This window comes from Petromyzon marinus, unplaced genomic scaffold (assembly GCF_048934315.1).
Source record: "Petromyzon marinus isolate PM22_M1 ecotype Great Lakes invasive population unplaced genomic scaffold, UKy_Petmar_22M1.pri1.0 PM_G_Scaffold_37, whole genome shotgun sequence".
Taxonomy (NCBI): domain Eukaryota; kingdom Metazoa; phylum Chordata; class Hyperoartia; order Petromyzontiformes; family Petromyzontidae; genus Petromyzon; species Petromyzon marinus.
In genome coordinates this window covers 103,428-116,972 of record NW_027422950.1, presented here as the reverse complement: position 1 = coordinate 116,972, position 13,545 = coordinate 103,428, and the positions used below count along the sequence as shown (strand labels likewise).

Here is a 13,545-nt window from a genome sequence, read left to right as displayed (position 1 = left end):
GTGGATAGCCTCATGAACGAATCTCTCATGGAAGCCAGATGGCTTACAAAGAACCTCTGTCTTGGAAAAGTCCATAGCATGTGAGCCTACTGAATTAGAACAATGATCTGCTACCGCCGAGGTGTTGGTCCTACCGTGTTTAAGGTCTGCTTTGTGTTCACGAATGCGGTCCGAGACATGGCGTTTGGTTTCTCCAATGTAACTACTACCACAGAGGCAACTTACTTTGTAGACACCAGGGTATTGTATGTCCGGAATCACATCTTTTACAGACGGAACCAGATCACGGATTTTATGTAATGTGTTGAAACGGACCTGGATCTTGTGTTTATTCAAGATTTTGGAGATCTTTTTTGTGATCCCAGCAATGTAGGGTAAAGTGATGGTTTTGAAAGGCTCCTCAAGAGGGTTCTTCTTCATGGTTTGAGTGATAGCTTTGCGGATTGTATAGTCGGAGTAACCATTAGCCCTAAGAGCTTGGTGTACGTGCTTGAGTTCACTGCTTATGTGTTCCTGGTCGGATATGCATTGGGCTCTATGATACAGAGTCTTGATGAGAGAATTCTTCTGTGATGGATGGTGGTGGGAATCCGGTTTCAGATAAGCATCCGTATGGGTATCTTTCCTGTAGACAGAGTGGCTCATTGAACCATCAGGTCTCTTTTTAATTAGGACATCCAAAAGTTACATTGGAGAAACCAAACGCCATGTCTCGGACCGCATTCGTGAACACAAAGCAGACCTTAAACACGGTAGGACCAACACCTCGGTGGTAGCAGATCATTGTTCTAATTCAGTAGGCTCACATGCTATGGACTTTTCCAAGACAGAGGTTCTTTGTAAGCCATCTGGCTTCCATGAGAGATTCGTTCATGAGGCTATCCACATATACAAGCACAGAGACAATTTCAACCGAGAAGATGGATTCTATCTTAGCAATCATTGGAAATATTTGATAAACCATTTCAGTTCTTAATTGATTGTTCACGCTTACATTGGCTTTCAGACAGCAAACATTATAAAAAATTTCGTCTCCCCCCTCCTCTTTTCAAAATATATATGGACTAGTCCTGGGTAAACTGCCAAATCGCTGCGCGTGACGCTAACGTTTTTTTTATAAATAAATAAATGCGCCGTTTAAAAATAAATTTATGCAAACCAACACACCTGAAGATGACCGTTTGAGTTATGGTCGAAACGTCGTGAGAATTTTTTTATTGTTTTATATATATTTTATTATTTTGTTGTTTCTCTTCAACGTGACTTTACCGAAAAAACTAAGCATATAATTTATTCAGTTACAGAGCCGCTCGTGGGAGGGGAGTGTCTTGTACCCCGGACATGACGTCATGTCACCTGCAGCTGCCGCGTGACGTCACGAGGTAACAGGAAGCGATCGCTTCGCTCTTGCACTGAAATCCGAGGTGAGAAATTATCGTGTTGGTGGTCGTGGTTGTCGTGGTGTTGGTGGTTGTTGTTGTTTACCAAGGTAGAGCCTCGCTCTCTCTCGTAGGGATGTCAGTTGAGTAGCAGCGAGCATGGGAATCGATGTCCAGGTTGGAACTTTACAACGCGGGGCCTTGCCTCCTGCCCTCGCCTGATTGCGTTCACTTTAATTATCTCGCTTAAGTTTAATTTGTCTTCACCCGGCTCGCCACTTTGTAACTTTGTTTTATTGTAAATATTTACGCAGTTTTTATTTTCTTTTGTTAGCAGGCCAAGCCCGCTTGAGCTGCTATACCGCTCTTGTTATCAGAAGCGACCTGCCCACAACAACACAAGGTGAGGCTTTGTCAACGTGTGTGAATGTTTTGACTTAAAACTTTGGTGACTGTAGGTATTAATATTCTTGGTTCTTTCGGTAAAGTCACGTAGATAGAAAATGTAATAAAAATAAATTGTAAATAAAGCAAAAAAACTCACGTTTTGATCGCAACACAAGTGGTCTTTATTTAATGTAATTGTATGATCTGTTATTGTTTTTTTCTATCTACATAACTTTACCGAAAGAAACAAGAATACATGTGTCAATGTCTATCGGTCAAAGACGCTCAGCGGAGAGATGCGCAAACTCCAAATATACAGCAGGCGTCAGGGTCGGGATCGAACCCATGACTTCCTGTATACCAGGTGAGGTAGTTAACATCTCACCACGGAGAGAGACACGCAAACTCCAGTTAGCCTCGGATATGTTCACTGATCCTCGATTAATTACTTGGTGGAGTGAGAAAGCATTGATGCCGAGCAGATGAAGGTGGCCAGCATGATTCTAGACACGCCACTGCCAGTGTGTGACAGTGTCAAGTTTGTGTTTGAAGTAAAGTCTATTAACTCTATTGAACACGGAAGTTATATCAAAAAAATAGTTTATTTTTGTTTTCCTCTGGAACTCTTTGTAAGAATGGAAACTGGAGGTGAACACAGCACACACATTCAGCTGAAGTCGGATCTGTTCATCCCAGCATTCAAGGACATCTGAGCCTGGATTCACACCTCTAAGTTGCGATTGAACATTAATTTCTGCATTTCTGCATAACACAAATAGTATTGTTTTCAACACCCTTTGCTATGTCAGCTGAATTTAGCTTTCATAAATATTCCTTTTGTAGTCAGACAGCCGAAATTGTGTGCTTAGAGTTTTGAGTTAACATTCATCTTGATGATATGAAGGCTTCCAGGCATATTAATGACATTTTCCCTCTCATTGTGTGCCATAGCAGCCCGTGGAGAGAAACCCTTCAGGTGCACTCTGTGTGGGAAGGCATTTGCACGTTCATCAAATCTGATGAATTTGGGAAACTTTTTCACTACATCATGAATATATTAATAAGTATAGACGTGTAAGTCACGTGTGCATTCCTCTGTGCCTGACGTGTAGATGGTGTGGATATTCTTTTTTTATGTCTGCAGCTGACGCTTCCTCTGCAGAATTGGTCTGATGGAGCAAAGGCAGTCAGCGCAGCTCGGTACGACAAGTCAACAATGCGACCAGCGTGCATACAGCACGGACCGGACTGGAAATTTGACACGGCACCAGAGAAGTCACACAGGAGAGAAACCCTTCAAATGTACTGTGTGTGGGAAGGCATTTTTATGGTCATCTACTCTTAAAAAACACCAGAGAATACACACAGGAGAGAAACCCTTCAAGTGTACTCTGTGCGGCAAGGCATTTTCAGATTCATGTTATCTTGTAATACACCAGAGAACACACACGGGAGAGAAACCCTTCAAGTGCAGTGTTTGTGGGAAGGCATTTTCACGGTCATCTGCTCTTAAAAAACACCAGAAAACACACACAGGAGAGAAACCCTTCAAGTGTACTCTGTGCGGAAAGGCGTTTTCAGATTCATATAATCTTGTAACACACCAGAGAACACACACGGGAGAGAAACCCTTCAAGTGCACTCTGTGTGGGATCGCGTTTGCACAGTCACCACATCTTAAAGTACACCAGATAACACACACGGGAGAGAAACCCTTCAAGTGCAGTGTGTGTGGGAAGACATTTTCAGATTCATATAATCTTGTAAAACACCAGAGAACACACACGGGAGAGAAACCCTTCAGGTGCACGATGTGCGGGATGGTGTTTACACATTCATATCTTCTCGTAATACACCAGAGAACACACACGGGAGAGAAACCCTTCAAGTGCAGTGTTTGTGGGAAGGCATTTTCACGGTCATCTGCTCTTAAAAAACACCAGAGAACACACACAAGAGAGATACCCTTCAAGTGCAGTGTGTGTGCGAAGACATTTTCAGATTCATGTAATCTTGTAAAACACCAGAGAACACACACAGGAGAGAAGCCCTTGAAGTGTGCTCTGTGCGGGAAGGCGTTTGCACGTTCATCATATCTTGAAGTACACCAGAGAACACACACGGGAGAGAAACCCTTCAAGTGCAGTGTGTGCGTGAATAGATTTGGACAGTCATCTACTCTTGTAAAACACCAGAGAACACACACAGGAGAGAAACCCTTCAAGTGTACTCTGTGCAGAAAGCCGTTTGCAGATTCATCAACTCTTCGAAGACACCAGAGAACACAGAAGCATCAGAAGATCCACAAGGAGTGGAGTCTGAAATCAGCTTGTGAAAGTCAAAGTGCCGCAATGAGCCCATCCCTCATGAAACACGAACCGGACGAAAATCCCATCTTGGACACTTTTAAAGGTATAAAGGTGAAATATGAAGAGGTGAAGGTGAAATGTGAAGAAGTGATGAGCGAAGAAGTGAAGGTAAAATGTGAAGATGAAGATTCAACTTCAAAATGGGACCTTCACATCGTGAAGCAGGAGAAGAACTCTGACTGTGAGTCAGAGTGAGGCAACTCCCAGCAGTTTGTGGAAGTGGAGGTGTGGGTGGACTTGCTCCTATACAATACAAAGTCAAGTGGAGACCCGGTAGATGTGTAAGCCAGAGACGATGTCGCTACAATAGATGCACCTTTGTCACAGGCCTTTAATGACAAGAACGTGAAGTTGAACACTTTGTGGGCCCGTGGGTTGGGTAGATCTCTAACCAGGAGCAAGAGCCAATAAGCTCACAAGCATTCACTATGTTGTCATAATAATTGCTTTTACATGGTGCTTGCTTAATCGCCTCAGCAACTCGGAGTTTTGTGTCGTACCTCGTCTGAAACACTCAAAGAGCATCCCCAAGTAGCAGCTGCCCCTGTGTGGTACAAGGTGGTGGCCCTGCACCGGCCTGCATGTGGACAAGAGCCTGTCAGTAGGGGGCGATGATTGATGTGTCATCTCAGTTGTGTAGTTTGTAGGTAATGTTTAGAATTTGCTGCATTTTCTCTCAGACGCCAGCATGCAATGGCCAAACTCGTTTTGAATGACACAATAGTATGTTTTACATACACTGTGAAGCAGACTGTGCATTTTTTTTAAAGCTTCTTGTTAATACGATGTAACGTGATGCAGTATATTTCACTGCAGTAATCCAATTTTGTTAATATGCCTGTTAATAATTTAGAATGAATACTTGTTTGATTTTGTGCATACATGTAACATTTGATCTGTAAGGGTCAAACATTGAATAAGTGATGTTAGGACAAAGTGTGTGTGTCTGTTTGGAAGTAACTTGTACAGAGAACTCAGGTGGGACCCGTTGTTCTTGTGATACAGGTCAAATGGTGTTTGTGTGTTCCACGAATCATCTGGAGCAACGCATTGTCTTTTAAATAGGTAGCACCCTCGGATCATTCATCAGTTACAAGGCATACCACTTAAAAGTTACACGTATAGGAGAAGGTACATTCTCTACAACACGAATTGTAGTTTTATGTGTTGACGTAGATTTTGTCTAACTAGGACTAGAAATGTGTCTTGCTGATTGACGTCTGGATGTTCGTACCTATCGGTTGAAGCAAACCCCACTGCTGTTGTTGAGACGCTGTGCACCAATAAGGGTCCAACACATTGACGGCCTTCAGGCCAGGAAAGTCACAACATTTGCACACGAAGGACGCATTCACGCAAGTACCCCGTGCTCCGTTTTGAAGTTTTAAAATGAAACATCTTTGAATTGTGTTGTGTTTTGAATTAGATGATTTTATTTCCTCATTAAAAGCTTGTATCAATTTACATCTGGAAGACTTCATTGAAAAGGACATTTCGTGTGAATTTTCTCTCGTCATTAAGTAGATGGCCTTGCCGGGGGTTCGGACACAAACTGTACACACAGTGTACACACAGTGTGCACACACACAGTGTACACACATACAGTGTATACACAGTGTACAAACACACAGTGTGCACACACACAGTGTACACACAATGTACACACAGTGCACACACAGTGTACACTCTGTGTGTGCACACAGAGTGTACACACACTGTACACACAGTATACACAGTGCACACACAGTATACACAGTGTACACACAATGTACACATTGTACACACAGTGTACACAGACACAGTGTACACACAGTTTATACAGTGTACACACACAATGTATACACATAGTGTACACACACAATGTGCACACACACAGTGTACACACACAGTGACACAACAACAACCGCCATTCGCCACTAAGTGGCGGTGACGTCACCACGACGCTTGTGCCAGGCACAGTGACACACAAAGACAAAGATCCCCCGTATAGCCTTAACAGACTGTAGGGGCAAGTGCTGTTAGCGAGCACCTATGAAGGCCGGAACGGTACACGAGGGGGTGGGTGGCCAGCACCACGCCCGACCGCCTTTGTCTCCCTAGTGGCGATGTTTACACCACACCAGGTACTCAGTGACAGCGACACACAGTGACACAGTGACACACACAGTGACACATGGTGTACACATACACAGTGTACACACACACGGTGTATACACAATGTCCACGTTATGAGACCTCCATTGCCAGAAACAAGATATAGGAATAGGTTTTACCCTTTTAACTGGCACAAAAACTGACACCTTTATTCAAGGCATCATGTTTGCAATGACCACAACACAAGCAGTCAAAACGCAAACAAGAAAGACAACTCTGATAATAATATGCACTGTCTCGGGTGTGGACCAATCAAATTCAAGGACAGTGCATATTATCAGGGTTGTCTTTATTGTTTGCGTTTTGACTGCTTGTGTTGTGGTCATTGCAAACATGATGCCTTGAATAAAGGTGTCAGTTTTTGTGCCAGTTAAAGGGGTAAAACCTATTCCTATAATGTCCACGTTGTTGCTGAGCTCACACACCCAAGGGAGGGAGCAATAGAAAATGAATCTAAATCAACTTAAACTCCAACTCTGTGACGTCACCACTCTCCATTACCTCATCGGCGTGAATCGCCAGTGGGAGGTGTACCTCGCTAGGGACGTCATGTCACCAAAGTATTCACCCCTCCCCTGTCCACCGCGCCCTTGAGCGTGACGTCACCTCCACTTGGGTCACTGCCGATATCGTTCCAGTGGCAATCCTTATTTGGGCAAAGCTACGCCCAGTGACTGGCGGCTCATTAGCATAATGTATTCGTTAAAGCCGTCGCGAGTTGCGACGGGTTCAGCGCCGACGCCCCCATCCCTCGACGTGTGGGCCGGCCTCATTAACATACTTTATTCAGTTGGAGAGCCGCTCGTGGGAGGGAAGTGACGTCATACTACTTCCTGCTGTCGCGAGGTAACAGGAAGCTGCCGTGTGCGCGCTTGCACTGAAATCCGAGGTGAGAAAGTCTCTTTGCGATTGTGGTTGTTGTGGTTGTGGTTGTTGTTTACCAAGGTAGAGCCTCTCTCTCGTAGGGATGTCAGTCGAGTAGCAGCGAGCATGGGAATCGATGTCCAGGTTGGAACTTTACAACGCGGGGCCTAGCCACGCGGGGCCTTGCCTCCTGCCCTCGCCTGATTGCGTTTACTTTAATTATCTCGCTTAAGTTTAATTTGTCTTCACCCGGCTCGCCACTTTGTAACTTTGTTTTATTGTCAATATTCACGCAGTTTTTATTTTCGTTCTTTTGTTAGCAGGCCAAGCCCGCTTGAGCTGCTATACCGCTCTTGTTATCAGAAGCGACCTGCCCACAACTACACAAGGTGAGGCTTTGTCAACGTGTGTGAATGTTTTGACTTAAAACTTTGGTGACTGCAGGAATTAATATTCTTGGTTTATTCGGTAAAGTCACGTAGATAGAAAATTTAATGAAAATAACATTGTAAAAATAACTAATAATTGTAAATAAAGCAAAAAACCCACGTCGTTTTGATCGCAACACAAGTGGTCTTTATTTAATGTAATTGTATTATCTGTTAATCTTATTTTCTGTCCACGTAACTTTACAGAAAGAACCAAGAATACGTGTGTCAATGTCTATCGGTCAAAGACGCTAAACGGAGTGACGCGCAAACTCCAAATATACAGCAGGCGTCAGCGTCGGGATCGAACCCACGACTTCCTGTATACCAGGTGAGGTAGTTAACATCTCACGACGGAGAGAGACACGCAAACTCCAGTTAGCCTCGGCTATGTTCGTTGATCCTCAATTACTTGGTGCAGTGAGGAAGCATTCATGCCAAGCAGATGAAGGTGGCCAGGCGTGATTCTAGACACACCACCGCCTGTTTACCCAGTGACAGTGTACAGTTTGTGTTTGCAGTAACGTCTATTAAATCTGTTGAACACGGAGGTTATATCATAACAATAGTTTACTTTTGTTTTCCTCTGGAACTCTTTTTAAGAATGGAAACAGGAAGTTAACACAGCACACACATGCAGCTGAAGTCGGAACTGTTCATCCCAGCATTTAAGGACATCTGAGCCTGGATTCACACCTCTAAGTTGCGATTGAACATTAATTTATGCATTTCTGCCTAACACAAATAGTATTGTTTTCAAAATCCTTTGCTATGTCAGCTGAATTTAGCTCTCATAAATATTCCGTTTGTAGCCAGACAGCCGAAATTGTGTACTCGGAGTTTTGGGTGAACATTCATTTTGAAGATACGAGGACTTCCAGGCATGTTTATAACCATTTGCCCTCTCATTGTGTGCCATCACAGCCCTGTGATGAATTTGGGAAACGTTTTTACTACATCATAAATATATTAATATAGACGTGTAAGTCACATGTGACTATATATGCATTCCTCTGTGCCTCGATACTGTCGTGTAGATGGTGTGGATATTATTTTTTTCTATCTGCAGCTGGCGCTGGTCTGATGGAGGAAAGGCAGTCAGCGCAGCTCGGTACGACAAGTCAACAATGCGACCAGCGTGCATACAGCACGGATCGGACTGGAAATTTGACACAGCACCAGAGAACTCACACAGGAGAGAAACCCTTCAAGTGCACTGTGTGTGGGAAGACATTTGCTTGGCCATCAGTTCTTCAGACCCACCATAGAACACACAAGGGAGTGAAACCCTTCGGGTGCACGGTGTGCGGAAAGGCGGCGGTGGTGGTAGCAGTCCTGACGTGGCACTGTTCCTCCTCAAGGTGCTTCTCCTCCAAGAGGCGCTTCTCCTCCTTGACGCTCTTCATGTTGGTGAGACACTTCTTCTCCTCCTCCTCATCCTCCTCCAGACGGTTCTCTTCAAGACACTTCATTTCGCAAAGACGCTTCGCATCCGTGAAGCACTTCCCTTTAACGAGGCGCCTCTTGAGGAGATAGTCTCGGAAGCACTTCTCCTCTTTGCGGCAGTTCACCCTGGCAAGCCACTGCACCTCAAATAGGCGCTCCTCTACCATGAGGCGTTTCTCCGTTGCAAGGTCCTTCTCCTCCTGGAGATGCTTCACCCTGCGGAAGTCTTTCAACTCCCCAATTATCTTCTGTTCAAGCAAAGATAACCACAGGAATATTCAGACATGCACATGCAAATACATACTCACACATCTGTGTACAGATGCAGACATCCACGTTCACTCATTCAAACTTGGTTAGCACACACATGAATATACACAATCACCTGATGTTAACATAAGGCCTTATCCATCAATACTTTGATCACATTGTACGTGTAGCCATAACGTCTAAATATCCCAAACCCCTACAGAATCAAAATCCATGTTACATCCTCAAATATCCTCACAAACCCCATACATGCACTTAAGGCTGTGATCGACTGTGAAGATTTGATATATGTTGGCAACAATCATCACTGGCAATAGTTTCCACATGTTCCACTTTAACGATCAGGAAGCCCATAATGATGACAAATTTCACTGCAGTGCCCATAATGGGCAACTGGAATGGCAACTTCCAATCAACTAACATAAATAATTAATGTGACTGATTTATATCATTCTGTCTTCATTGTTAATAAATGACCACTTCAAGTGCTTGCATGAGTGGGATGGTCGAGAGATTGGGTGATGGTGTTGGGAGATGGTGTTGTTTTATGAAGAAGTGAAGTAGTGGAATGTTCTAGAGAGATGGTGTCTTGTGATGGTATAGAGACATGATGAGGCTCTATGATGGAGTATTTAAATGATGGTGGTGTGGTGTGATGAGAAAGGTGATGTGGAGAGATGGTTTAGTGATATTTTGGTGTGATGGTGTGATGACACAGTGTGCTAGTTTTGGAGAGAATGTTGTGTTTGACCCCACAGATCCCATACACACCTTTGGGGAGCGATGCTTGTAACCTTGACCTGGGAAAGGGTCCACATCCATAATGTCCCCCCATGAGGTCGACTGGCAAGACGACTCCCGGCCTACGAAGAACAGAAAATTCATTCAAAGGACGAGTAATGAATTAGAGAACGAAGGACATGGAGTTTCACAGAACTAATTTTAAGATCCCTGTAATTACCTCTTAGCACACAACAGGACCTGCTATTGAGAAATATTCATCACGTAGCAGTAAAACTTTACAAGTCATTTTTTTTGTGGGCATGCTGAGACTATTAAATGCATAAGCTTGAGACATCTGTTTAAACAAGGATGGCTGAAACTCAGATCTAAACCCATCGTCTCTGCCACACTCGATCATTACGTCTTCCCATCACCACCAAGCCATGTCTACTAAAATTAATTGATCAAGGACCCTCCTCTGCATATAAGCCACGTGATGCAGGTATCAGGGAACTTACCCTCATAGTCATCCAAGATCTCAGCCCACTTGATTTGTCCGTCCATGTTACAAAGGAGTAGATTCTGTTTGAAGTTGGATGGTCTGGGGAGGTTGGAACAACGCTCGGATTTAGCAACAATTTGAATCACTGATCCTCTCAATTATTACATATTTGACCACTCACTGGACCAATCCAATCACTTCCCTGCCAGTTGCCTTCAAGCCCACTCACTCGCTTGTTTGCCCACTCATGCGTGTGTCCATCACTCATTCATCCACCAGCACCAACATGTTTATTCCAACTGCCCATTGCATTAAACATAATCGCCAGACTTAATTATATTTAATCTCTAATCCAGACATGCATCTAAATGTACACCCTATTTGTATTAATCGAATATATGATCAAGCCCCTCCCCCCCCCCCCCTGGTGATTTCATAAAGCAGTGCCTCATCAAAGTCACAGAAATAATGTGCCCGGAAAAAGTGCAGGATTTCAACAGCGTGAGCTTATGCAGAAATACAGTGATGCAGAGAATCGAGGACTTGTCAGCTAACTTGAAACTTCAGCTGAGAGACAAAGCTTGTGCTTTTGATTTTTACTCGATAGCATGCGATGAGAGCACATGCCACAGACACCGCGCAGCTGTTAATTTTTTTGCGGGGAGTAGATGATAATTTTTGCTGTCCGGAGGAACTGCTTGATATGATGAGCATAAAAGGCACGACGGGTAGAGATATTTTTGAAGCTGTGTCAGAGGCAGTTGAAAAGATGGGGCTTAAATGGGACAAGCTCTGTGGAGTAACAACGGATGGAGCTCCGGCCATGACGGGCGAGCGCAAAGGAATGGCATCGATGGTGTGCGCCAAGGTAAAAGAGAGCCTAGGTGAGGCTTTTAGGATGCACTGTATAATCCACTAAGAAGCACTGTGTGCCAAGACTGTCCAGCTGGGCGATGTGATGAACACCGTTGTAAAAAATGTCAACATAATTCGAGCTAGAGGACTGTACCACAGAGAATTTCAAGCTTTCCTATCTGATGTGGATGCTGAATACGGGGATGTACTCTACCACTCTGATGTGCGCTGGCTCAGCCACGGCTCTGTGCTGCAGCGGTTTCATTCGCTGAGATCAGAAATCGACCAGTTTTTGAAAGAGAAGGGCCGAACTCTTCATGAACTGAGTGACCCTCTGTGGCTGGCAGACCTGGCATTTTTAGTTGATCTTACTCATCATTTGAATACACTGAACAAGAACTTACAAGGCAAAGAACAGCTGGTGCCACACCTGTATGCGCACATGAAAGCCTTCTGTGTGAAGCTCCGCCTGTTTGAGACACAACTACGAAGCTTTAATGCTGCACACTTCCCTGCGCTGTCTGAAATCAAGTCTGCTTTTCCAAAGGACGACCTTTCTGATAAAAAGGAGAAATGTCTGTGATTGTATCTCTCGTGACAGAATTCAACCAGCGTTTCCAAGATTTTTCTGTCATTGAAAAACAAATCAAGCTGTTCTCGACCCCCTTCCTGGTGGATGCAGAAGAAGTGGAAGAGAGTCTGCAGTTAGAACTGATTGAAATGCAATGTGATGATTCTCTGAAGAGTCAACATCAGCTTCTCTCCCTCCCTGACTTCTATCAGAGTTTGGATAATGCCAAGTTTCCTCTGATGAGATGCCACACAGAAAGAATGATGAGCCTATATGCTTAGTTTTTTTCGGTAAAGTCACGTTGAAGAGAAACAACGTGACTTTACCGAAAAAACTAAGAATATGAATTACTGCAGTCACGAAAGCTTTAAATCAAAATGATGAGCCTGTTCGGCTCAACATACATATGTATGTTAAATCAGAACAAAAGCAGACTGAGAACCAGAATGACTGATAGCCATCTCTGTGAAGTCCTTCGTGTCTCAACCACCAAACTTTCTCCTGACATGTCAGCCATCCTTCAATCCAAAGGACAGCATCACTGCTCCCACTGAGTGCAATGTTCTTCACATTATAGGTGAGTTAGAAATACACACAGTATTCATGTGTCAATGTCACCTCTAGTGTGTGGCCCGGCCTTTTGTTTATTTTTCTGTATTTGGCCCTCACTAAAAAAACTTTGGACACCCCTGGTGTAGTGTATAGTAGTGTAGTGTATAGTGGAGTGTATAGTGTAGTGTATAGTGTAGTGTATAGTTTAGTATACTAGTTATCACGTGACTAGTGTAGCTAGCCAGGTGGTGACCACACTAGTGCGTGCATCTCCACTCGTCCGTGTCTGCAAGTAAGCGCTCGTGTGTGTATGTGCACCCGCGTGTTTGTTCGTGTCTGCATGTACGCACACTGTTGCACGTGGTTCGCTCGTGTGGGTGTGTAGTGGAACGCACTGCTCATGAAAACGTTGCCTCGTTACGCGGTAAATGCTGCGGCACAACAGGAGGGAACTGCAGGGATGAGGCTCTCCACTCTTGATGCCGTGAATTAAAACAGCGCCAGGGTGGAGCGTCCCGTCCCTACAGCTCGTAGCTGTGACGGAGCGAGAGTGATCAGCGGACAGCCACCATGGTTGCCAGGTAAGGGGAGACTTCACCCGGAACTCTCCTCCACACGTGTTCCCCTTGAACATTGTCGCAAGAAACATACGATCAGGAATCTTTAAAATATCCGACCTTTGTTGTTCCGCAAGAATATTAACGCTCAAACTCGCATCGAAACTCTTCATGAATTCACTTGGTCAAACAGTTCAGGTACTCGGCAAAGCATTTCACCACCTGGTATGTAACAGTTAAACAATCTACTCCAAATCAACACCGAAATGTCAAATTATCATCCACCGTTGACTTCCACATCGATGGAAGCCATTTACCATGACGTCCAAGCCATTAAACACCGGAACAACGAACGTGCCATTCAAGTACATCTTGAAACCCATTATCTGAAGTTGTTTGTATTAAACAATAACTAAATAATAGAAACACGTTTACAATATTGAGCGAAGTTATAGTCACGGACTTTTTACAACTTTAGCTCAACAGGA

At 44.1% G+C, this 13,545-nt stretch overlaps 1 protein-coding gene across 1 annotated transcript; it reads left to right on the top strand.

Moving 5' to 3' along the window:
* The first annotated feature begins 2,916 nt into the window (after window positions 1–2,916).
* Window positions 2,917–5,565, top strand: LOC142915914 (uncharacterized). Its single transcript, XM_076061540.1, has one exon. It carries the CDS (start codon window positions 2,939–2,941, stop codon window positions 4,328–4,330), a length of 1,392 nt encoding a protein of 463 aa, XP_075917655.1. The 5' UTR covers window positions 2,917–2,938; the 3' UTR covers window positions 4,331–5,565.
* The last annotated feature ends 7,980 nt before the right edge of the window (window positions 5,566–13,545 follow it).

Bases quoted from the DNA above. Each gene is read 5' to 3' on its own strand.
- LOC142915914 (XM_076061540.1), top strand. From the start codon at position 2,939: ATGGAGCAAAGGCAGTCAGCGCAGCTCGGTACGACAAGTCAACAATGC.